The sequence below is a fragment of the Lynx canadensis genome, chromosome B3, assembly GCF_007474595.2.
Source record: "Lynx canadensis isolate LIC74 chromosome B3, mLynCan4.pri.v2, whole genome shotgun sequence".
In the NCBI taxonomy this organism is placed as follows: domain Eukaryota; kingdom Metazoa; phylum Chordata; class Mammalia; order Carnivora; family Felidae; genus Lynx; species Lynx canadensis.
Window position 1 is genome coordinate 145699312 of NC_044308.2, and position 24543 is coordinate 145723854.

At 64.4% G+C, this 24543-nt stretch overlaps 1 protein-coding gene across 1 annotated transcript in view; it reads left to right on the forward strand.

Moving 5' to 3' along the window:
- PACS2 (phosphofurin acidic cluster sorting protein 2) overlaps positions 1-24543 on the forward strand; it is a 57998-nt gene that overhangs the window by 24229 nt on the left and 9226 nt on the right. Inside the window, 20 exon segments of the mRNA XM_030320160.1 lie at positions 4490-4577; positions 7074-7163; positions 8225-8350; positions 9491-9577; positions 9579-9611; positions 9613-9658; positions 10655-10728; positions 10897-10998; positions 12106-12165; positions 14798-14955; positions 17435-17525; positions 17859-17933; positions 18752-18894; positions 19734-19866; positions 20119-20223; positions 20399-20505; positions 20858-21012; positions 22763-22873; positions 23189-23297; positions 24008-24040. Coding sequence (XP_030176020.1) covers positions 4490-4577; positions 7074-7163; positions 8225-8350; positions 9491-9577; positions 9579-9611; positions 9613-9658; positions 10655-10728; positions 10897-10998; positions 12106-12165; positions 14798-14955; positions 17435-17525; positions 17859-17933; positions 18752-18894; positions 19734-19866; positions 20119-20223; positions 20399-20505; positions 20858-21012; positions 22763-22873; positions 23189-23297; positions 24008-24040 — 1926 coding nt within the window.

The following is a 24543-nucleotide window of genomic DNA, read 5'->3' on the forward strand; positions in this document are numbered from 1 at the left end:
AGCAGGACCCAGATAAGGCCTCCCTTGGGTCTTGCGGCATCTTTTGATTTTTGAAAACGTACTGTTCACAACTTACAGTGAAGCTCAGCCTGCCGCCGTGTTTGTCCACGGCTTTGAGGTCCCTGTTACCCCCTCAACCGGGCTCAGGACACTGGACAGTCCACCCAGAACCACCCCTGCAGCAGGGGTGGGGCAGGGACCTTGTTGGTTTTCATTTCCATCTTTCCGTGGGCTGCTTTACTGTCTGTATGTCTTTTTTGCTGAAGCATCTGCAAATCTTTTGCCTGTTTTTTAATTGGATTCTTTATTTTCCTACTGTTGAGTTTTGAGGGTTCTTTATATATTGTGGATTAAACCCTTGGTCAGATATGCAATGTGCAAGTATTTTCTGCCAGTCCTAGCCCCTTGCCATTTTTCACAAATTTTGGTGAGTCTAGCACAGTGCACTTCCTGTGTCTGTCCTGTACCTCCCTGCCTCTGCCCTGCGAGCAGCGTGCAAGTCCCTGCGGATCTGGACAGCCCTCACCTTCCTCGGTTCTCCTCTTCAGAGTCCTTTTTTTTTTTTTTGTAATGTTTGTTTATTTTTGAGAAAGAGAGAGAGGGAGGGAGAGGGAGACACAGAATCCGAAGCAGGCTCCAGGTTCTGAGCTGCCAGCACAGAGCCGGACCCAGGGCTCAAAGTCAAGAACCTCAAGATCATGACCCGAGCCGAAGTTGGATACCCAACCGACGGAGCCACCCAGGAGCCCCTAGAGTCCTTTTGATTCCCCCAGTTCCTTTGCCATTCTGCGTGAACTTAAAAGCCAGCTACTGGTAGCTACCAAAGAGTGGTGCTGGGATTTCACGGGTGCTAAGCCTGCAGGTCTAGTCTGGGGAACACTGATGCCCCATGCAGTGGCTCAGGTCCACTTGCTGAACCCTTGGCTGGCCCCTTTCATTAGCTGGCACGTCCCACACTGGTCTTGTTACGTTCGGGTGTTTCCTTTTTGTTTTTGGAGTTCCTACAAATGGCAGTTTTAGGAAACTGACTTTCAGTTGTTCATTGCCAATATGTAGAAATGGGACTATTTATCTGTTGAACTTGTATCATATGATCTTGCTAGTGAGCTCATTAGTTCGGGGGCTTCCACATTTCCCACATTCCTTGGGCTATTCTGCATAAACTATTGTGGTATGCAACAAGAGCTGTGTTTTTCCTTTCTTGCCTTATTGCATAGGCAGGCCTTCAGCTCTGTGCTGTGCTGCAGGGGACAGCCTACCCACCGGTGAGGGGGAGGCCTGCCTCTCCGTCTCAGGTGCTGGCCCGTCCTGCCGCCAGCACGACATTGGCCACTCAGCATGTTCCCGTATGCCCCTAGTTCGCCAAGAGTTTTGATCACAAATGGGATTGAATTTTGTCAATTTTTAAAATTCAGTTGAGGAGATTTTATGGTTTTTCTTACTTAGCCTGTTGACGGGGTTAATTACACTGATTGGTTATAAATGTTGATAAGCCTTGCCTTCCTGGAACAGACCCAAGTAGTCGTGACATGTTATACTCATTTCTTTCCATACATGATGAGTTCAGCGTGCTAATATTTTGTTGAAGATCTTTAGGTGTGTGTTCATAAAGGAATAATGGTTTTATAGGTTTCTTTTTTTTGTATGTTTTTGTCTGGTGTTGGTATCAGGGTAATTGCTGACCTCATAAAATGAGTTGAGAAGTATTCCTTCCTCTTCTCTTTTCTGGAAGATGCTACATGCAGTTGGTGTTGTTTCATCTTTTGGTGTCCGGTTAAATCCACCTGGAGTTTTCTTTTTCAGGAGGTGTTTTGCTCTCCAGTTTCTCTAATGGATTAGGCTGTTGGGATGATCTGTTCACGGTCCGCGGCAGTTTGTAGGTTCGGGGTCGCGTCGCACACTGTTACGTATCGTCACGTCGTGTGCAAGCCCCCAGACTTCCCGCTGTCCACCGGGGTCCTTGTCCCTGACACCCTGTGACCTTCTTTCATTTCTGGTATTGGTGGTTCTGTCCTCTTCTTTCTTTGTTAGGCTAGGGGCTTTATCAGTTCCGCTGCTCTTCCCAAAGAACCAGCTTTTCGTTTTGTTTTATCCTTTACTCTATATTTTATTTCCGTATTGTTTTTCTATCTTCGATTTCTTGTTACTGCTTTTGTCTCCTTACTTCCTTGCCTGCTCGCTCTGGGTTCCGTTGGCTCCTTTCCCAAGATCTTGAGGTGGAGCCCAGCCTGGGCACTTGAGGCCTTTCTCACTGCCCAGTGTGAGTGAGCACAGGAGTGGCTGTAGCTGCCTCCCAGGGGTCTCCGCTCCCATCTCACTCACGACCCCCACAAGGTACTTCTGGTCTCCTCTGAGCTTTCCTCCTGGGTCCGAGCGCTGCCTGCTGTCCCCAGTGGTTGGCGTTTCCAGCCACCTGTCTACTGTTGATTTCTTTTTGTCTGTTTGGGTTTTTTGTTTTGGTTTTAAGTAGACTCCACGGCCCAACGTGGGGCTCGAACTCACCACCTTGAGATCAAGGTCTCGTGCTCCACCGACCAAGGTGGGCCAGGTGCCCCTTTACTATTGATTGATTTCTAGCTGAGTCTGTTGGTCAGGAGAACACACTTTACGTGACTTCTGTTCTTTAAGATGAAGCAATGCCAGTTGTACGCGACATCTTGGCAGTCTGTTTCCTGCAGACTCAGAGCTGCCGGCCGGGCAGAGCAGGCTGGGCTTCCCCAGGGCGCACGCGCGTCCGGGCCGTCAGGGACACATCGCAGCCTGGAGCCCTCCTGCTGCCGAGTCACCTGCCTCGCTGCCAGGGGAGGCCCTCACGTCTGTCTCCTGCCCCTGTGGGCTCAGTGGAGGTGCAGTGCCATCACCATCATCCGCCACGTGGCCCTGAGTGCCGCCTTGTGACAGGCTGGCGTTCGGCCCGGGATGGGAGTGGGTGGCGTGTGCCGGTCTTAGCTTATCAGAGACGTGACTGCCGTTGAGAGGAGAGTTTACCGTCCTTCACCAGCCCCCGGAAACAGGAGGCAGCAGGTCCTGGGGGCTGGCCCTGGGTGCTTAGGGCAGAGGGACATTAGGTTGGTGTTGAGGGTTGGTTAAGGAGGGGTTCGGAGTATGGGCTGTGGATTCAGGGGCGATGGAAGCGGTTCTGGCCAGGAGTTGGCCCCGTAATTAAAGGATGTCAGCTAGATAAATACAGAATCTAATGAGACACACAACAGCAGGGTCCTTCTTCATTTCATGCCCACAGTGGCAGGGGGTCTCAGCTCCATGCCCAGGACCATGGTGGCTATCTCTGCCCCGTGGGTGGTTGGCAAGTGCTCAGGGAGCCCACGGACTTTCAAGGCCACACCGTTGGACCACATGCAGGCCTATATCCAGACCTGAACCCACCTGCCTCGCACGGTCGCAGGGTAGAAATGCGAGCAGGGAAGAGTGTCCGAAGTCAGCAGATGGCCGCACCGTCGTCCTGGCCACGGCCGCACCTGTCCTGCCTCTTGGGGTTAGACGCACGCTTCGGGGACTGAGTGACGACTCAGCTGGGCACGGACAGAGTGCCTTTCCCAAATAGGGCCCGTGGGGTTCCGGCACAGGTGTCTGGGACTCGGCCCGGCTCCCTGAGCTGTGTGGCCGTCTGCGGCAGCCCTGGCTGGTGGCGCTCCTGGTGTGGTGCTGTCGCGTCAGTCAGCCCACTGGCCTCCGGGCGGGAAACCGGGCCGGGGCTTCAGGGAGCTGTGGAGAGAGGTCCCGCTGAGTTCGGTGATGCCCACCCCGCCCCCGCCCCTCCCCGCAGCCCCGCTCCCCTGCCTGGACCCCCTGGTGGGGTTGTTCTGGGCAGGCCCCAATGCCTCCCGGGAGGAAAGGCTGCGTGGACGGGGTCCTGTAATGTCAGGTGGGCGAGGCACACGCCGCAGCAACAGCAGAAGAAAGGGACCCCACTGACGGCGGGGCACAGTGCGGGCGTGCCCCCAGGCCACCCGGGCCCCGCCCTCGCCCCCTCCCCCCTTCCCAGTCCCCTGCTCTGGGGGTGGGAGGGTGAGTGGAGGAAGGGAGGGTTCCGGAAGCTCAGGGAAGCTCAGGGCGGAGGCCGGCAGGAGGCCTGGGGCGAGGGCGGGGTCGAGACGAGGGGCGGGGCCGGGTGGGCGGGGCCTGCGGAGGCTGGAAGCTGGGACTGCAGGTTGTGCGTCCGGTACCTGGGTGGTGGGTTGTGGGCTTCCCTGGTCTTCGCGCCCTTTCCCTGGGCTGCCCTGCCCCCAGACTTGCTCGAGCACCCCCACAAGCAGGAGACCCGCCCCCTGCGACCCTCCGGAGCAAGGGGATGCCCAGTGGCACCCACCACCTGCAGGGAGCCTTGAGGGTGGCCCTGGGCCTACCTGAGGTCCCTGGGGAGATGCGAGGGCCACATCTGGGGCTGGAGCTGCCCAGGGCAGGCCTTCCTAGGGCTCCGGGGGCTGTGGGAGGGCGCTGGCCCTGCTGAGCAGCCCTTTGGCCCCTGCAGGTTGTGCAGCCTGACCTTGAAGAAGCTGGTGGTGTTCACGGAGCTGGAGAAGGAGCTGGTCTCGGTGGTGATTGCCGTCAAGATGCAGGTGAGGGCAGTCCACCCAGGGTGCCTGTGCCGTCCTGGAGATGGGGGCACGGCCACACGGCCAGTTCTCTGCCCTGGGTGCTTGACCTGGAGGAGGGTCCTGGCACTCTGGCACGGTTGGACCCCACACAACCAGGGTGCAGTCCTGTCCGCGTGAAGGGCTAGCGGCTGGGGAGTGTGGAGGGACGCGAGCGTGTGTGTGCAGGTCACTTGCACAAGGGCCTTCCCAGAACAGAATTGTGCCACACACACCCTCGCATGCGCGCCCAGTGCCCGCTGGCCCTTCTCTGCCACCCTCTGACCCGGGGCTGGTCTAGCTGTGCCCGCCTCTCGTCCTCAGGCCCCTCTCTGTCCCTCTGATCCTCACGGGATCTTGCCTTGAAACAAATCACTTTTCCAGGAGGACCTGACCCGGGCCCCCACCCTGGGGGTCAGCGGCCCTCAGCACTGCCTTCACCCAGCCGCCAGCCGCCCTGAAGGAGGTGCCGTGTGTGCTTCCTTGACCCCTTCAGGGACACCAGTTCCTCGTCCACTCCCGAGTCAGGAGGGCTCTCAGCCCCCTGCTGCTCATATGGTGCCTCCCGTGGCCCTTTGCGGACGTGTCCCCCCTACGGATGGGGTCCGCCCTGTAGGCACCTCCCTCCCCCAGTGGCCGTGCTCACAGGCAGCTGCGTGTGCTGGCTCCTCCTTCGAGTGGCCCCCTCAGCTGTGCCTGTCCTGTTAGGGCCCCAGACCGTCAGACGCCCCACGGGACAGAGTGCCTGCTGCACCCCCGTCCCAGGCTGCCAGAGCCCACATTCACGGACCCCGTGAGCTCAGGCGACAGGGGTGCTGGTCCGCGTGCTCCATAGCTCCGTGTGGGCTGGGAGCAGCCAATGCCATGTGGTCCACAGGCCGTCCACCCGGACCCACAGCTGTGCCCAGGACCCCTCCCTCTCCGTCACTCCCGTCAGCTCACACGTCTGTTGTTTTTGTCCTGGACCCACACCCGCTGCTGCCCTCAGCTGCTTCTCTGCACCCTCGTCTTGGTCAGACGCCACAGGAGCCCCTTCCCCCCGTAGCCGCAGTTCTCTTTTGTGGCTCTGAACCCACCTGCCCTTGGTGCCCTGCAGACGTGGGGCCACACCATGTCCGTCCCATGGCTTCCTGCAATCAGCATTCAGCCTCCCGGTCTGTCCATGTTGGGACAGCTGTTTAAAAAAATTTTGGGGGGCGCCTGGGTGGCGCAGTCGGTTGGGCGTCCGACTTCAGCCAGGTCACGATCTCCCGGTCCGTGAGTTCGAGCCCCGCGTCAGGCTCTGGGCTGATGGCTCAGAGCCTGGAGCCTGTTTCCGATTCTGTGTCTCCCTCTCTCTCTGCCCCTCCCCCGTTCATGCTCTGTCTCTCTCTGTCCCAAAAAAAATAAATAAACGTTGAAAAAAAAAATTAAAAAAAAAAAATTTTGGCGGGGGAGGGGGGCACCTGGGTGGCTCAGTCAGTTGAGCATCTGACTTCAGCTCAGGTCATGGTCTCCCGGTTCGTGGGGTAGAGCCCCATGTCAGGCTCTGCGCTGACATTTCAGAGCCTGGAGCCTGCTTTAGATTCTGTGTCTCCCTCTCTCTCTGCTCTTCCCCTACTCATTCTCTGTCTCTGTCTCTCTCTCAAACATAAACATTTAAAAATAAATGAACTGTTAAAAAAATTAAAGAAAACAATTTTTTTGATGTTTATTTGAGACGGGGGGGGGGGGGGGAAGGCACAGAATCCAAAGCAGGCTCCAGGCTCCAAGCTGTTGGCACAGAGCCCGACATGGGGCTTGAACTCACAAACCGTGAGATCACGACTCGAGCCGAAGTTGCTCGCTTAACCAGCTGAGCCACCAGGCGCCCCTAGGACAGTCACTTTTAAAACGGTACTGTGAGAAACATCTTTAATGCCTTTGGGGTTTATTTTGGTAGAGGACTTGAGGTAAAGACCTGTATGTTTTGTGCAAATGACTTATTTTCTTACCGCAGGTATTTAGTGATTAGTTTTTCCTAGTGACCTGAGAGCTCATTATACACTGAGTTTGTGTTTTGCGCATCTATCTGTGCATTTTCGGTTGTGCTTCTAGACTTCTCATCTGGTCCCAGTGACGGCGCTGCCGTGAGTTAATTATCACACCTTGTACCACATTTTGCTTTCTGGGGAGGCAGTCACCCCTCAGAAATGCTTGGCGTCTCACACACCTGAACAGGTGCCGTCCGTTTACCCCCTGACCCCGCTGCGGCATTTTGGTAGTCACACGAGGTGTGACAGGGACCATTCTTGGTCAGCTACAGGAGGACTTGGAGGGTCAAGGACGTGGACGTTTTTAAGGCTCTTGAGAAGTCTCCCCAACGGTGCCTTTGGGAATCCCGTGAGCTTGTGCCTTCCCCCCTCCGACCTGTGGCTTTTCATCCCGATGTTTTCGGGGAGCCGACGTGACGTCCTTAGCCAGTTTCTCTTGTGAGTGAGAAGCTGTCCTGTTGTGTCCCAGGGCTCCAAACGGATCCTGCGGTCCCACGAGATCGTGCTGCCCCCCAGTGGACAAGTGGAGACCGACCTGGCGCTGACCTTCTCCCTGCAGGTGGGCCTGTCCTCCCCTCGGGCTCAGCCAGAGCCTTAGAAGATGCGTGTGCTTTGTTAGATCGAGCTTTCCCTCCTGTTCCTGCCGCGAAGAGAACGTAGTGAGGCCTAGACTCACCCTCAAAAGGCCGTTTGGGGGGCCCCCGGCTGGATCAGTCGGTGGAGGTTGTGCGTTCGAGCCCCACGCTGGGTGTAGAGGTTCCTTAGATGAAGAAAGAAAAACGTTTTAAAAAGACTCTCTTGTTCCGGTGTTTAGAAGAGGTGGGGGGGAACATATGGACCCTCAGTGCTGCAAGTTCAGACCCCCGTGAAGTATGCTGGGTTGGTGCGACCCGCGGCACGGGCCCCCCCCCCCCCCCCCGGCGAGAACCAGAACCCCTGCCCTGGCGCCTCCCCCCCACCGAGGGCCGGCCTGCACAGCTGCTCTCCTGCCTTCCTCTGTCTCTGGGGGGTTGTCTTAAGGGGGTGCTGCTGTCCTGTTAACACACTCGCTTTAAAGATGAATACCGTGGGGCGTCAGCTCACGTCCCGTTGAAAACCTCTCCTGGTGAGTGTGTCGCAGAGGGCTGTGGTTTGAGCGAGGCCGGCGAGAACCCCGCTGGCCCCTGCCTCCCGCCGGCCCCCCGGGCCTGCCTGGCTGGTGCACTGACCCTAATTCTGACGCCACCACAGGACCTTCTGGGTTATGTGTTGAGTTTTTTCGGGGGCCAGTTTTATCAGAGAGCTGTTCACCCTCGTAAGTGCACGGCTCTGCGGTCTGGACAGCCGCGTGCAGGGGTGTGGCCTCTGCTCCTCGCACGTGAGCCCTGTTGTTGCAGCCCCTGGCGTGCTCTGCACGGCAGCCTGGACCGGCACCACTCACGGGCCCACGCCCTCTGCAGTCTGCGCCGTGGGCAGCTGTGCTGGGTGGCCACCGCCCCCGCAGATTGCCCAGAGACACCTGGCAGTCCGCTCACAATCTGCCAGCGGCGGCTTTTACCGTGTCCCGGACTGAGGCCCACGGTGGCCCAGCGAGGAGTGGCGGCTGGCACATAGGGCAGCCGTGACTTCCCTTCTCTGCAGTACCCTCATTTCTTGAAAAGAGAAGGCAACAAGCTCCAGATTATGCTGCAGCGGAGAAAGCGGTACAAAAACCGGACCATCTTGGGCTACAAGACGCTGGCGGCGGGCTCCATCAACATGGCCGAGGTGAGCGCGTCCCCGCTCAGCCGGCTGCCCCCCCCGCCCCGTGCGCCCCGACCCGACGGCCTGTGTGGCTGGGCTCTGCTGTGACGGCTGCTCTTTGGCCGAGGGTAGATCCTGGCCCGGCGTGGGTCCGTCCTGCGGCCTCCCGGAAAGAGCGTCCCTGCGGGTGCCCCCACCCCAGCTGCTCCCTCTCGGGACAGCCCCGTTCCCTTCTGCCGGCACTGCCCGGGATGCTCCGGGTCAGGGGGTGACCTGAACGTCAGGAAGCTCCCTTGGAAACAAGCGCTGTTGGTCAGAATGGAACCCGACTGCCCGATGCCACCTTGTCCTGGGGGACCTGGCGTCCCAGGTGTGGCAGGTGTGGGGCTCAGGAGCCCGGGCCTCTGGGAGCTGTGGGGTGGGCCCTGGTGTCTCTTGTGTTGTGGGCCTCCACCGTCATGGGGTGGCGGTCCGGGCTGTCCAGGCCACTTTGGTGCCCACACAGAGCTGTGCTGGTGCCCGCCTGGGGCAGGGCAGGGCGGGGCGCCACGGTGAGTGCGTTGACCAGCCTGACCCCGTGCCCCTTGGCCCCCTTCTCATCTGGCCTGGGACCCCCATGCGGGGCTCGGACAGTGGCGGTACTGGTTTAGGGACGGGTGTGGGGGCGCAGGCTTTCACCCGGGCTGGCGCATGGGGTGCACGGAGGCGGTGCCCCTCTCCTGGTCTACTGGAAATTTCTCCCGACCGGAATGCTCTGAGGACCTCCACCGCCAGGTGGGCCAGCCTGCGGGCGTTGCTTTGCCGCACGAGACCCCCGGCCCACACTGCTGGCCGGTCCTCCTTGTCCCCCACAGACACAGGCCCCTGGACTTGGGTCTCCGGGGTTGGTGCCCACAGCCACAGCCTCACACGCTGTTCGCTGCGGCCGAGCCCCTCCCCTCTCTGACAGCCTCCAGTCCCCAGTGGCAGAGCCTAGTGCCGACCCCCACCCCCCCGTTCTTGGCCAGTGCCTCCCGCTGCCCCCACACCCGTGTCCTGTGCCTCCCCTTGTCAGGCTGCCCCACGGTTGTGTCTCTTGCCTGCCGCGTGCCGTTGCTCCAGTGCACCCGGAATGTGGTGCCTGCCGGGTGCGCTTTCTAGCGCCCAGCCCTGCCCCGCCCCCAGTGATGCGACGCCCCTTCCGAGGGCGGCCAGGTCCTGAGCCTCTGCAGCAGCGTCAAGGAGGCCTCCGTGAAGGTGGCCGAGATCTGGAATCTTCTCCCTGTCCAGCCAGCCCATTGACCAGCGAGGACAGTGCCATGCAGGCTGGGCCCAAGGCCAAGTCCACAGTGGGTCTGCCTTCCCGTCCTGCCGGGTTTGAGAAGCCGGGGCGGGGGGGCTGAGAGGGTTTGTGGGTTCCCTCGGGACTGCACCCTCACAGCAACATCGTGCCTGCTCTGGGAACCTAGGCTGGGGGTCCCATCCCCGCGCCCTATATATCCCGTGTCCCGCGTCCCGTCCCCGCGCCCCGCCCCCGTGTCCCGTGTGTCCCTGCCCCCGCACCCCGCATCCCTTCCCCTCAAAACCCCGCGTCCCGCGTCCGTCCCAGCCAAGCGCCCCTGCACCCCGCGTCCGGCATTCCCGATTCCCCGCACCCCGTGTCCTGTGTGTCCCGTCCCCGCACCCCGTGTCCCACGTCCCAATCCCCGCGCCCCGCACACCCGTGTCCCTCGTCCCATCCCCGCGCCCCGCACCCCGTGTCCCGCGCGTCCCGTCCCCGCAGCCCCGCACCCCGTGTCCCTCGCGTCTCCGTCCCCGCGCCCCGCCACCCCGTGTCCCGCGCTTGCCCGTCCCCGCGCCCCGTGTCCCAGCTTCCCTCGCGTCCCGTCCCCGCAACCCCGTGTCCCGCGTCCCTTCCCCGCGCACCCCTCACCCCGTGTGCCGCGTCCCGTCCCCAGCGCCCCGCCCCCGTGTCCCGCACCCCGTGTCCCGCGTCCCATCCCCGCGCCCCACAGCTGCAAGCTCAGCAGGACGTCGCAGCGTTGGCCACGACGCCTTCCGGAGTCTGGCACAGATCCTGGCGTGGCTGTTGCCACCGTCATGGTGGGGCCGCTGTTCCCCCGAGGTGTGGGAGGGCATGGGGGGAGCCAGTCGGGCACGAGATCCAGGCTGAATTGTCTGAGGCCCGCGGGGGCCGCTGTGGGAGCCGGGAGGTGCGGCCCTAGCCCCCACCTGGAAGTGCCCGTGGGGGCTGCGGGTGCCCAGGGCCCGGTCCCTCTGGCTGCTGCCTCGTTGCCGGACACCGGTCGGATCTCAAGGCACTCCCTGTTCCGTTTGCTCGTTCCGTAGATAACTACTCTGAGGAGGAGTACGAGAGCTTCTCCTCTGAGCAGGAGGCCAGTGACGATGCCGTGCAAGGGCAGGTAAGCTGGGGCCTGGTGTGCGGGACGTGCGGCCACCCGGGAGATGTGCCTCAGGGCTCCCCGCAGCCGCACGGGCCCCCGGCAGACAGCCCTGGACCCTCCCGAGGCGCCCGCAGTGCGGGAGGCACTGGGATGGGAAGCAGAGGGGGTTATTGGCGGTCCTCCCAGCCCGGGGCTCCGTGTCTCCCAGGACTTGACGAGGAGGACTTCGATGTGGGCAAGCCCAAGAAGCAGCGGCGATCGATAGTAAGAACGGCGTCCATGACCAGGGTCGGTGGAAACTGGTTTTACTAACACTGGGGCAGGGCGGGGGGGGGGGGGGCGGGGTTGGGGGGCCCTGGGTGGGGGGGCGGGAGGTGAGGCGCCGTCCAGGTCCCCCTGATCTGGCTCTGCTGGCTTCCCCTGAGGCCCAGGCCACGACTCCAGGAGCCGCTGGCCACTGTTCTTTATTCCCTGGCAGGGGGGTCCTAGAGCTCACCCCGGGGGGGCCAGTGGCTCCTGGCCCTGGGGGGGCAGGGGAGGAGGCGGGGCTACCCCCGTCCTGCTCAGGCCACTCCAAGAGCAGAGGAACAGAGCTGGGAGGCTGTCCCCTTCCCTGAGTGAGGCCAGTCCCTCGTTTCTGTTCAGCCTCTGGGCCCGCCCAGCACAGAGGCCCTGGGGCCTGGGCAGGCCTGTAGGCGGGTGGGGGGAGCTCCAGACGGAGGTGGAGGCCCATCACAGGACGCCCACCCCGGGGAGAGCTCCCAGAGCCAAGCCGCTGCTGCATGTGGGCTGAGGCCCCCCAGCACGGTGGGTGGACACGGGGTAAAAGGCCACGGGGCACAAGCCCAGACACCTCCCCACCTCCTCTGGAGGCCCCGGCTGGGGGCACGGCAGCACCTGTGTGAGCCTCTGTTTACACTGGGTGTCCGTGCAGGGGAGCGTGGCTCCCCTTGAGGGTGGCTGAGGGCGGCTGCCCCAGTCATGGCCAGAGCTCGGACTCCAAGGCCCAGCGCAGCGCTGGGCGCACAGGGAGCTTGGGGTCTCTGCGGAGCCCTCGCTGCCCCCCCTGCCCAGCCCGTGCCCACCCCTGGGTCCTACAGGAGGGAGGCGGTGCCGTGGCAAGGGGCCAGCCACAGGAGGCCGAGGGAAGAGCCATAGGGACGGCACACGCCCTCCCCGCGCCCCTCCTGGGTCTGTTACTAAGTCCGGTGCGGCTGTGGTTCTTAATGCTTGCGAAGGGTCAGCGCCGTTGGCGGGCGAGAGCCGCGCTCGCGGGAGCCCGTACAGACTGTGCGCCAGGCACCTCTCTCCTGCCGGCTGCCCCTGGCAGCCCACTGTGTCCTTCGCGGGGAACCCACCCCCTTCGGTTCTGATTCTGTCCCACTTGCCTTGCAGCAACAAAACTTCAAGCAGAAGGTCGTGGCCTTGCTGCGGAGGTTTAAAGTGTCAGATGAGGTGAGTGAGATCCTGTCTGCCCCCCAGGCCCACGGTGGGGTGTCCTGATGAGGCGAGGGCTCTGGGGGCACCCGGGCCACATCCTGGCTCTGCCTCTGACCGTCCTGTGGCCCCCTGGGCTCCCGTGATACCTTGGGGGTTGAGCAGCGGCTGCCTACGTGTCTCTCGAATCACAACCCAGGGAACAGACCAGGAGGGAGGCTGGACGTCATTCGGGCTGTGACCATGAGTTCTGTGTTTCCTGTTGGTTCTAAGCCGACTGTATGTTTAGAGCAGCTTCAGGTTTGTGGAGTTGAGCAGAGACTAGCTTCTGTGGGCCCCATCGCCACACACCCGCCCCCCACCACGGACGCGCCGTGGCACTGGAGCTCCCTCTCTTAGCTGTTTGCCACCCCAAGTGTGTGGTGGTGGGTTTGCTCACTTTTATAACCAGAAGAAAAATGCTTTGGTTTTACCTTCCGTGTGGGTAGAGGAAAGCTAGTCCACAGGTTCTGGATCTACCCGGGAGGGGAGGCAGGTAAGTGTCCCAGGTGTCACTGGCACACGTGGTTGTGACAGAACTGAGGGCGATGGCCACCCGTCCACACGTGTGAAGCTCCGGGAGGTCAGCTGCTCTCCGACGCAGGCACTGGAATCGGGTTCGCCAGATCGCTCCACAGATTCGGGAGGGTCCCTGTCAAATCCCCAGCTGCCTGTTGGTAGACCAGCTAGTCCTAAAACTTACATGGAAACACAAGGGACCCAGAACAAACAGAATAAGCGATCGTTAGAAAGAACGAAATTGAAGCAATGATGCTTTCTAATTTCAAAACTCAGGGAGAGGTGTGGTAATCAAGACCGTATGATCAGCGAGACCGGAAGTGAATGCATTTAAATTTTTTTTAACATTTATTTATTTATTTTTTTTTTTTTAATTTTTTTTTTTCAACGTTTATTTATTTTTGGGACAGAGAGAGACAGAGCATGAACGGGGGAGGGGCAGAGAGAGAGGGAGACACAGAATCGGAAACAGGCTCCAGGCTCAGAGCCATCAGCCCAGAGCCTGACGCGGGGCTCGAACTCACGGACCGCGAGATCGTGACCTGGCTGAAGTCGGACGTTTAACCGACTGCGCCACCCAGGCGCCCCAACATTTATTTATTTTTGAGCGAGAGAAGGACAGAGCGTGAGTGGGGGAGGGGCAGAGAGAGAGAGGGAGACACAGAATCCGAAGCAGGCTCCGGGCCCCGAGCTGTCAGCACAGAGCCTGACACAGGGCTCGAACTCACGGACCAGGAGATCGTGACCTGAGCCGAAGTCGGACGCTTAACTGACTGAGCCGCCCAGGCGCCCTGAATCCTTCAATTTGTGGTCAACTGATTTCTGGCAAGGATGCCAAGACCACCCGATGGGGGGGAAATAGGCTTTTCGGCAAATAGCGATGGTACCGCTAGATTCCAAGTGCTGAAGGGTGGAGCTGGACCCTTACCTCACACCATGCACCAACACCAACTCAAAATGGACCGAAGACCTAAATATAAGAACTTACACTGTGGAAGTCTTAGGAGAAAACAGAGGAGTGGTCTTGGCGGTAGGACACAGAAGCGCGGGAGCCAAAGAGGAAACCAGGGGTCAGACCCCGTCAAAACATAAAACTCACGTGCTCCGAACAACCTTCCAGAAGATGAAATGGTGGCCATGAGATGGAAGGGTTTTACAAATCGTAGATCCCATAAGAGACCAGTACCCAGAAGATGGAAAACGTACAACCCCAAATACGAAGACGACACGGCTAAGAAATTAATCGTCCAGCGTAACAGCTGGCCAGAGGGTCTGACGAGACGTTTTCTCCGAAGAAGATATATAAACAGCCAGCAAACCCACGAGAAGGTGCCCGGCATCACGAGGCGTCCCGGAGGCGCAAGCGAGAACCTCACCGAGCCCCACGCGACGCCCGCCGGCAGCTGCGGCTTCGAGCGGAGCAGGGAGACGCTGGCGGGGGTGTGCAGCAGGCCCTCCTCCAGGCGATTCCACCAGTGATGGCATTCTTGGCGTTTACCTACGAGAGACCCGGGCGCGTCCACGCAGACTCAACGGTCACAGAGGCTTCGTCTACAGCGGCAAACCCCAGAACGTCCACCCCCTGGCGGTGGCTAGACCGCGGACGGGGCGGGCGGTGGCAGGGCCTCGCTGCGGGCAGACACAGCGCGCAGACGGGTCTTACCGCGCCGCGCCGAGTGGGAGGGCCGCAGAGGGCCGCTCTCCGTGTGGCTCCACCTCCTGGACGTTCCGGAAGAGGACGAGCGCGCGGGACAGAAGTCGGTTCAGTGGGTGCCTGAGGAGGAGGAGAGGGGACAGTGAGAGGCCAGGGAGGCCCTGGGGAGGGAACATCTCCCGTGTGGCTGTGGTGCTGGCCTGTGCCAGCTGCGCGCTTCTGTGAGGAAGCCTGAGTCACGGGGAGGAGTGGCCCAACCGTGCCGGCACCCCGTGACTGGAGGCGTCCGGGGTCACCCCAGCGTCTGGCACAGCTGGGCTTCCGGCACCTGCTGGACAAAGGGTGTTCGGCGGCTCTGCGTCCTTTTCCCACCTGTCCTGCCGAGGGGACCCCCACCCACCCCTCGTGCGTGCGCTCACGCGTCTGACGTCATCGTAGGTCCTGGACTCAGAGCAGGACCCTGCAGAGCGTGTCCCCGAGGCGGAGGAGGACCTGGACCTTCTGTATGACACGCTGGACATGGAGAACCCCAGTGACAGCGGCCCTGACCTGGAGGACGATGACAGTGTCCTCAGCACCCCCAAACCAAAGCTCAGGTGAGCACCCCGTGGCCCCCAGGTGTGGCAGGAGGCACAGGCTGTGGCGGGGGCGGGGATGGGGAGGCTGTGTTCTGGAGGGATCTCTGTGGAACCCCAGGTGAGCACTCCGTGGCCTCCTACATGTGGCAGGGGACGCAGGCTGTGGCGGGGTGGGACGGGGAGGCCGTGTTCTGGAGGGATCTCTCTGGGATGCGCTTGGGAGCATGAAGACAGGAGACCGGTTTGGAGGCCTTGCAGGGTCAGGGATGGAGGGGCAGGGGCTCTGCGTGTGGAGGGTGCTCGGGGGTCTTCCTGAGGTCCCAGCCGGGCTGAGGCGAGCATCACAGGAGAGGCCCTTCTGTGCAGTGGGGAGACGGGCTGCTGGGACCGCAGGGCCTCCCTGTGCGCAGGGGAGGGGAGCGGGCATGTCCCCAAGGAGCAGGGCATCTGCCTGGCCGGGGCAGGGGAGGGCAGGAGTGCGCGTGGCCCATCTTGGGGGCATCCCTGTGGGGTCCGGGCAGGCTGCCAAGAGGGGGCCACGTGGCAGTCCAGAGCCCCCGTGGCCGCCTGGTTTTGTTTTTCACATGGTGGTGGACGTGTGGTTGGATGGAGACGCGCACGTGGGGGGAGGGTGGGCTTTCTGTGCAGCTGCTGAGCCTCTGGTTGTCCTACTGTGGGGGCGCCTGTGGCACCTGCGGGCTCTGGTTCAGGTGTCCGCCTCTGGCCTTCACTGTGGCTCCAGGGGCCCAGCTTCTTGCCTGCTTCCCACCCACCTCCCGAGGCCCCTTGGGCTTTGCCCCCGTCCGCTGGGACAGGCCCTGCTCCTGTCGGCCGCTGGATGACCCAGGCCACCTCCAGGTCACTGGCAGCTGGTGCTCACAGTTCTGGGAGTCTGCGGGGACGTCTCGGGCGCTGTTTCTGCCCTCACTCCCACATTTCTCTCTCCCTGGTGGCTTTGGCACCAGACCATGTGCCCCCTGTTCGCCGTATCAGCTTGAAAGGCTTCTAAGTCTCTTCGAATCTATGAGTCCCCCCACCCTCTCCCCAGCTGTCTGCTGGGGACAAGGTACTTGGCCTGGTCTGCCTGGGGTTGCTAGATCCTGCTGACCCCACCGTCCTTGCACTGTTGAGCCTGTGTTCCTGCCAGCTGGCGGAGGAGCCTGAGGTCCCCTGGCTGGCCTGCTGGCCCTCCAACAGAACTGCTGGGTGCAGCCCGGGTGCAGGCCAGGAGGGGGCAGGGCAGGACCAGGGATGAGGTCCTGGGCCGTGGGTGTCAGGCCAGGAGGGGGCCGGGGCTCGGGGATGAGGTCCTGGGCCGTGGGTGTCAGGCCAGGAGGGGGGCGGGGCTCGGGGGTGAGCGCCTGGGCCGTGGGTGTCAGGCCAGGAGGGGGCGGGGGTCGGGGGTGAGGTCCTGGGCCGTGGGTGTCAGGCCAGGAGGGGGCGGGGCTCGGGGGTGAGGTCCTGGGCCGTGGGTGTCAGGCCAGGAGGGGGCGGGGCTCGGGGGGGAGGTCCTGGGCCGTGGGTGTCAGGCCAGGAGGGGGGCGGGGCTCGGGGGTGAGGTCCTGGGCCGTGGGTGTCAGGCCAGGAGGGGGGGGGGGCGCGGGGGGAGCGCCTGGGCCGTGGGTGTCAGGCCAGGAGGGGGCGGGGCTCGGGGTGAGCGCCTGGGCCGTGGGTGTCAGGCCAGGAGGGGGCGGGGGTCGGGGGTGAGGTCCTGGGCCGTGGGTGTCAGGCCAGGAGGGGGCGGGGCTCGGGGGTGAGGTCCTGGGCCGTGGGTGTCAGGCCAGGAGGGGGCGGGGCTCGGGGGTGAGCGCCTGGGCCGTGGGTGTCAGGCCAGGAGGGGGGCGGGGCTCGGGGGTGAGCGCCTGGGCCGTGGGTGTCAGGCCAGGAGGGGGGCGGGGCTCGGGGGTGAGCGCCTGGGCCGTGGGTGTCAGGCCAGGAGGGGGCGGGGCTCGGGGGTGAGCGCCTGGGCCGTGGGTGTCAGGCCAGGAGGGGGGCGGGGCTCGGGGGTGAGCGCCTGGGCCGTGGGTGTCAGGCCAGGAGGGGGGCGGGGCTCGGGGGTGAGCGCCTGGGCCGTGGGTGTCAGGCCAGGAGGGGGCGGGGCTCGGGGGTGAGGTCCTGGGCCGTGGGTGTCAGGCCAGGAGGGGGCGGGACTCGGGGGTGAGCGCCTGGGCCGTGGGTGTCAGGCCAGGAGGGGGCGGGGGTCGGGGGTGAGGTCCTGGGCCGTGGGTGTCAGGCCAGGAGTGGGCGGGGCTCGGGGGTGAGTGCCTGGGCCGTGGGTGTCAGGCCAGGAGGGGGCGGGGCTCGGGGGTGAGGTCCTGGGCCGTGGGTGTCAGAGCCAGTGGAGGAGCTGATGTGGGCCGCAGGGCAACCTCTCCTGGGCTGTGGTTCCCTTGCCCCATCCCAGCCCTGTGTGGCCGCCAGACCCCAGGGCAGAATGGCTGAGCCTTCAGCCTGGGGAGGGTCCTGGAGGGTGACCTGTCTCCGTCCCCACGCCCAGGCCCTACTTCGAAGGGCTGTCACACTCCAGCTCGCAGACGGAAATCGGGAGCGTCCACAGCGTCCGGAGCCACAAGGAGCCCCCGAGTCCGGTGAGCGGGCTGGACGTGGCAGTGTCCACCCTTGATGGGAGCACAGACCGCGGGTGGGCCTTCCAGGGTTTCCCGTCTCTGATCCCTCAGGGTGTTGCTTACACACCAGTGTCAGACCAGCCCAGAGCTGACCGTGCTCCTGGGTCTGCGTGTGGCTGGAATCTCCCTGCCTGATGCCAGGTCACTGTCACGGGGTGACCTGAGCCTTCAGTCTAAGGAAGCCCTGGCCAGTCTTCCCAGGCTGCCCCCCAATCCCAGATCCCCCTGCCTGGAGGTGAGCCAGCCTCCGTGCCCACCATTAAATATGCCCTGATTCCCATCTGGTCCACACAGGCTGATGTGCCCGAGAAGACCCGGGCCCTGGGAGGCAAGCAGCCGAGCGACAGCGTCTCTGACACGGTGCCCCACGTGAGCAGGCCCAGAGCACGTTCGTTTGTGCAAGCACAGAGCCCACTAACACACTGTCTTTAGGGGTCTGAGCCCGCGGGGTAGGGCTCGACACTCAGGTCCTTACCTTACACCCCAGGGTGTGGTCAGCGCCCCCTGGACTCACCCCCACCCTGGGGGATGGCCAGGGTTCCCCTGGATTTTACCCCCTCCCTGGGGGATGGGTTAGGGTTCCCCTGGATTCACCCCCACCCCAGGGGATGGTCAGGGCCCCCTGGAATCACCCCCGCCCCGGGGGATGGTCAGGGCCCCCTGGATTCACCCCCATCTCAGGGGACTTTCAGGACTCTCCTGGATTTATCCCCAGGCAGAGGATCAGTCAGGGTTCCCTGATTTGCTTCGATCCTGGGTGACAATCAGGGCCCCCTGGATTCACCCCTACCCTCAGGGCACGGTCAGGACCCCCCGGATCACTGGGGACAGTGGGTGTCCCCCTGCTTTGCTGTCAGCATAGACACTGTGAATGCTGGGTTCTGGCCCCTGTTCTCTCATGGAGGTTCTCAAGGAAGATGTCTGGGACCAGAGGGCAGGTTTTAGGGAGATTTGGAGGAGGTTTGGTGCTGGTCTCCCCAGCAGCTGAGACCAGGAGCCCTGTGGTTGGATGTGGGGGTCAGCTCGGCTCCCCAGGCCAGCCTGTCCATACCATGTGCAGAAAGTTGCGAACCCAAAAAAGGCCCAGACACCCCCACCCAAACCAGGGACTTGCCGGTGTGAGGCCGGCCCTCGGGAGGCCCCCACAGGGTGCGCATTCCCAACGAGCCTCCTTCTCTGCACATCAGAGCACCCCCGCCCCTGGGGAGCAGCCTGCACAGCCGGAGGACAGCCCGGAGGTGGAGACCTCCGCCCTGGACTTGTTCACCGAGAAGCTGCCGCCCAGTGGGCGGATCACCAAGACGGAGTCCCTCGTCATCCCCTCCACCAGGTGACAGCATGCCCTGGGAGGCTGTTGGCCGGGCATTGCCCACGTGGGCCGGTGTGGTGGGCAGGGCCCCGTCTGACCGGATGAGAGTCACTTAGAAGCACAGAGATCTCGGCCCACCTGGGGGTCCACAGTGGACCCCTTGCACCCTGTCTGCAGCCAGCAGGCCTGCTGGGGCTGAGGTGTGGTTCCTGTGGCCGTCTCACGTTTTCCGCCACCTGTACCTTGTGGACCTGTGTGACACCAGATGCCGGTGTGGGAGGGGGTGCCCAGTGCCGTCAAGGTCAGGAGCCCCCAGACAGTGGCTCCAGGTCCGACACTGGAGCCCCCGGGGGGGGCCTGGACCTGCCTCTCAGAGCCATCGAAGTGGGGGTCTGAGTTGCAGCTTTGCATGGGGAGACACTCTCAGAGGCTGTCTCACCTGCCCCACCCCACCATCTTGGTCAGTCTGGGGGTCGTCTCTGTGCCCCTCCCTGTGATGTGCCCTTCCTCACCTTGGGCACCTAGCCGAACTCCCAGCCGCGGTCGGCCTTGTGCCTGCACCACGGCCAGAATCCCCGTTCCCACCCCAGGACGTCCCTCTGCAGGGCGGCCAGGCCCCGGAGGGACAGCGGGGCTGCTGTGGTGCCCCCACCCCTTCTCTGCTTGCACACGTTTAATCGGGCCTCATGCCGGGTTTAAAGCACGTGCGTGTGTGCTCGTGGCCCCCACACTCACCCCACAGATGAGCCCCTTGCCCGCCACCCGCCCCACGTGAATCCACCACAGCCCCACCGCTGAGAGCCCCCTTCCCTGGGCAGTGAGCACGTGGGCCTGCCCCAGCCTGTCCTGGTCCCCCACAGGTCCGAGGGGAAGCAGGCTGGCCGCCGGGGCCGCAGCACATCCCTGAAGGAGCGGCAGCCGGCCCGGCCACAGAACGAGCGGGCCAACAGCCTGGACAACGAGCGCTGCCCGGACACGAGGAGCCAGCTGCAGGTGCGTCTCCAGGAGAGGAGGCCGCGGACACCTCCGACGCACCCGGGCCGGGCAGCTCGAGGGCGGGATCTGACCGACCCGCGGTGTCTACAGCCCAGTGACCTCTGTCCGAAGCAGAGCCAGGTTCCTGAGCAGGAACGGGACCGGGCTGTCCTTCCCCCCTCCCGGGTGGCCGCTGGGGCAGGGGTCAGCTGGGCGGGCGACGGGACGCGGCGCCCTTCCCACCTGGTGTGGACGGGCCTGTGTCTGCAGATCCCCAGGAAGACCGTGTACGACCAGCTAAACCACATCCTCATTTCTGACGACCAGCTACCTGAAAACATCATTCTCGTCAACACCTCCGACTGGCAGGGGCAGGTGGGGAGGGGGCTGTCCTTTCTGCGGGGGGAGGGGGGTATCCTCCCTGCGGGGGCGGAGAGCACGTGCCCGCCCCCCCCCCCCCCCCCCCCCCCCCCCCCCCGTCCTTGCGAGGCGGGGAGCTGACAGCGAGGCCGGGTGGAGCTTTGAGGCTCCGCCCGTCCCTCGCTCCCAGTTCCTGTCGGAAGTCCTGCAGAGACACGCGCTCCCCGTGGTGTGCACGTGCTCCGCGGCTGACGTGCAGGCGGCCTTCAGCACCATCGTCTCGCGGATACAGAGATAGTGAGTCCAGCTGCCACACGTGTGGCAGCCGGGTGTCTGTCGGGGTCCCTGCGCCCCAGCCTTGCCTGTGGCTCCGCCCTGGGGGCTGCGGGCGGGCTCCAGATGTGCCCGCCCACCGGCTCCCCACGGCCCGTCCTCTGTCCGGATCTGGGCGCTGGTGGGAGTTCCTGCTGTCTGGGGGTCCTGGGTGTCGGCCCCCCCCGGGGCGCAGGGGGCACGGTGCTCCCTTCGTCCTGAGCGGTGTGTGCCGGGGGCCCTGGGGACACCCCTCGGGCGCAGTGGGGTGGTCCTGGCAGCAGGGACGGCGCCCTGAGGCCTCTGTCCCCTCTGTGTCCTGCCCTCGGGGCCTCAGCTGCAACTGCAACTCCCAGCCCCCGACCCCCGTGAAGATCGCCGTGGCGGGCGCGCAGCATTACCTCAGCGCCGTCCTGCGGCTCTTCGTGGAGCAGCTGTCCCACAAGACGCCCGACTGGCTGGGCTACATGCGCTTCCTCATCATCCCGCTGGGTGAGGGGCTCGCGGACGGGGTGGGTCCTCATCGTCCCGCTGGGTGGGGGGCTCGCGGACGGGGTGGGTCCTCATCGTCCCGCTGGGTGGGGGGCTCGCGGACGGGGTGGGTCCTCATCGTCCCGCTGGGTGGGGGGCTCGCGGACGGGGTGGGTCTCATCGTCCCGCTGGGGGGGGGCTCGCGGGACGGGGTGGGTCCTCATCGTCCCGCTGGGTGGGGGGCTCGGGGGGGTCCTCATCGTCCCGCTGGGTGGGGGGCTCGCGGACGGGGTGGGTCCTCATCGTCCCGCTGGGTGGGGGGCCTCGCGGACGGGGTGGGTCCTCATCGTCCCGCTGGGGGGGGGGCTCGCGGACGGGGTGGGTCCTCATCGTCCCGCTGGGTGGGGGGCTCTGCGGACGGGGTGGGTCCTCATCGTCCCGCTGGGTGGGGGGCTCGCGGACGGGGTGGGTCCTCATCGTCCCGCTGGGTGGGGGGCTCGCGGACGGGGTGGGTCCTCATCGTCCCGCTGGGTGGGGGGCTCGCGGACGGGGTGGGTCCTCATCGTCCCGCTGGGTGGGGGGCTCGCGGACGGGGTGGGTCCTCATCGTCCCGCTGGGTGGGGGGCTCGCGGACGGGGTGGGTCCTCATGTCCCGCTGGGTGGGGGGCTCGCGGACGGGGTGGGTCCTCATCGTCCCGCTGGGTGGGGGGCTCGCGGACGGGGTGGGTCCTCATCGTCCCGCTGGGTGGGGGGCTCGCGGACGGGGTGGGTCCTCATCGTCCCGCTGGGTGGGGGGCTCGCGGACGGGGTGGGTCCTCATCGTCCCGCTGGGTGGGGGGCTCGCGGACGGGGTGGGTCCTCATCGTCCCGCTGGGTGGGGGGCTCGCGGACGGGGTGGGTCCTCATCGTCCCGCTGGGTGGGGGGCTCGCGGACGGGGTGGGTCCTCATCGTCCCGCTGGGTGGGGGCTCGCGGACGGGGTGGGTCCTCATCGTCCCGCTGGGTGGGGGGCTCGCGGACGGGGTGGGTCCTCATCGTCCCGCTGGGTGGGGGGCTCGCGGAACGGGGTGGGTCCTCATCGTCCCGCTGGGTGGGGGGCTCGCGGACGGGGTGGGTCCTCATCGTCCCGCTGGGTGGGGGGCTCGCGGACGGGGTGGGTCCTCATCGTCCCGCTGGGTGGGGGGCTCGCGGACGGGGTGGGTCCTCATCGTCCCGCTGGGTGGGGGGCTCGCGGACGGGGTGGGTCCTCATCGTCCCGCTGGGTGGGGGGCTCGCGGACGGGGTGGGTCCTCATCGTCCCGCTGGGTGGGGGGCTCGCGGACGCGGTGGGTCCTCATCGTCCCGCTGGGTGGGGGGCTCGCGGACGCGGTGGGTCCTCATCGTCCCGCTGGGTGGGGGGCTCGCGGACGCGGTGGGGGGCGATGCGCCACACGCGCCCCTCTCGTGCCGGCCCCGCACGCACCTCACGCGATGCTGTCGTCACACATAGGGTGGGGGTGGTCACGAGCCCTTTTACGTCATCAAACCCTGGGTGACCGCGCTCTTCGTTTTTGCTTACGCGATTCGTTTTACGACCAAATCCGTAAACGTCAGCGCGTCGGAAAGTGCTGGATCCTGGGGGGAGACTCATTGGCGCCCGAGCCCCGCTTGTGGTCTGCAGGACGCCCCGCGGCCCCTGGGGAGGGCTCTGGCGGGGCCGCACAGCACGTCTGTCCGGGTGGACGCCGCGGACCCCGTGGCCTGACCTCCCCCCCCCGCCCCGTGGCTCGCAGGCTCCCACCCCGTGGCCAGGTACCTGGGCTCCGTGGACTACCGCTACAACAACTTCTTCCAGGACCTGGCCTGGAAAGACCTGTTCAACAAGCTGGAGGCCCAGAGCGCCGGTGAGGCCCGGGGTGAGCTGGCGGGTGAGGCCGCGAGGCTTCCCCGCCCCCGCCGCGCCTCCGTGAGAAGCAGCTGGGTGCCCTCCTCTGTCCACCGCGGGCCTCGGGGCTGGCCGCTGGGGCCCGGGGCGGGGGCTCCTGGGGACTCGGAGCGGCCTTGCTGCCCTTGCCCGGGAACCCTTGAGCGGGGAGGGCAGAGGGCCCCCTCTGGCGCCCTCAGCATGGCCACTGCTCCTGGGCCGGGCCCTGGGCAGACAGGTGGAGTGGGGGGAGAGGCGTGGCACCCCATGGACCCTGCCCGGCTTCCTCCTGCAGCGCAGGACACCCCGGACATCGTGTCGAGGATCACGCAGTACATCGCGGGTGCCAACTGCGCCCACCAGTTGCCCATCGCGGAGGCCATGCTGACCTACAAGCAGAAGAGGTACCTTGTTGGGCCCCGGGCTGGACGGGCCGTGGCCAGGGCTGGAGGGGGAGGGTGGGTACCGGTACACCCGGCTCCACGCCGCAGACACGGGCCACCGTGGCTGCGGTTCTCGGTCCCCTGGGCAGCACGCCGGGGGCTCCTCGGGGTGGCCTTCAGGGACAAACCCGCCTGGGCTTGGGGGAAGCCTCGGGTGGGCCTGGCAGCCCCAGGCCCTCCTCCGTATCAGTCAGAAGAAGGCAGTCTGGTGTTTTCCATTTCGTATGTTGGGATTTCTCACCGCGAAGGGTCAGAGGCAGCGGTCACACCGCCCAGCCCTAGCAGCGACCTGCTTGCTGGAACACAGGCACAGGCTCCTTCGACTGCCCGGCTTCCCGGCCGGCAGACAGTTCTCGCCCTGCCCCGGGGCAGGACGCCGGGCAGCAGCGGGCACTGGGGCTGAGGGCGGGCAGAGGTCTGGCTGCCAGGCCCAAGTGGGCGAGGGCCAGGGCCCGGGAGGTGGGGAGGTGGGCTGCAGGGTGGGCCCCGCACACCGCAGCGTCTCTGCCGGTGTCCGAGGGGCGTGGGACGGCCCTCCCGAGGGGTCAGCCCGCAGCTCCGGTTCTTCCTGAGCGAGGGCCGTGCCGTCCCCAAGCTGCACCTGCAGGCACGTCCTGTCCCTCAGCACAGTAACGTGTCTGTGTTTTCTCTCTTGGTGGCTTTCTGAAAAGGAAAAAGAACTTTCATTTTGACTTTACCCTCAGGTACCGCTGTCCCTGGGTCTGCACCCCTGTCCCCTGTCCCCAGGCTGGTCTTTAGGGCTGTTTAGCAGCGTGAGCAGGTGGGGTGCGTCACTTACCCTCCAGCCACCTCTCTGTGGGCCGGGGAGGGGTGGCGCCTTGCCAGGCAGGGCCCCCCAGCTGGGCAGCAGGCAGGTGGCCGCCCCCACCCCGGTCAGGACTTTGCTCTCGGGCCCCCACCCGGTTGAAGGAACCAAGACATCGGGCTGGACAGGCTTTCCTCTGTCCGTTTCAGTCCAGAGTCTGAGCCGAAGACGTGGCCACGTTTAGCTTCTCAGTGAGTGTCCGTGTTTCTGAAGCCACGCTGGCCCCACCTCTCAAATTAGAAGCAGGTGCACGGGGTACCACCACGAGACACTGTCCACTGATGCCACATCGGCCGCGTGCGGGCCTCCTTATCGGCTCAATGCATTTGTGAACCTGGCTCGCGGGCTCCCCCCATCCCCCGCAAGGACCAGGCAGAAGGG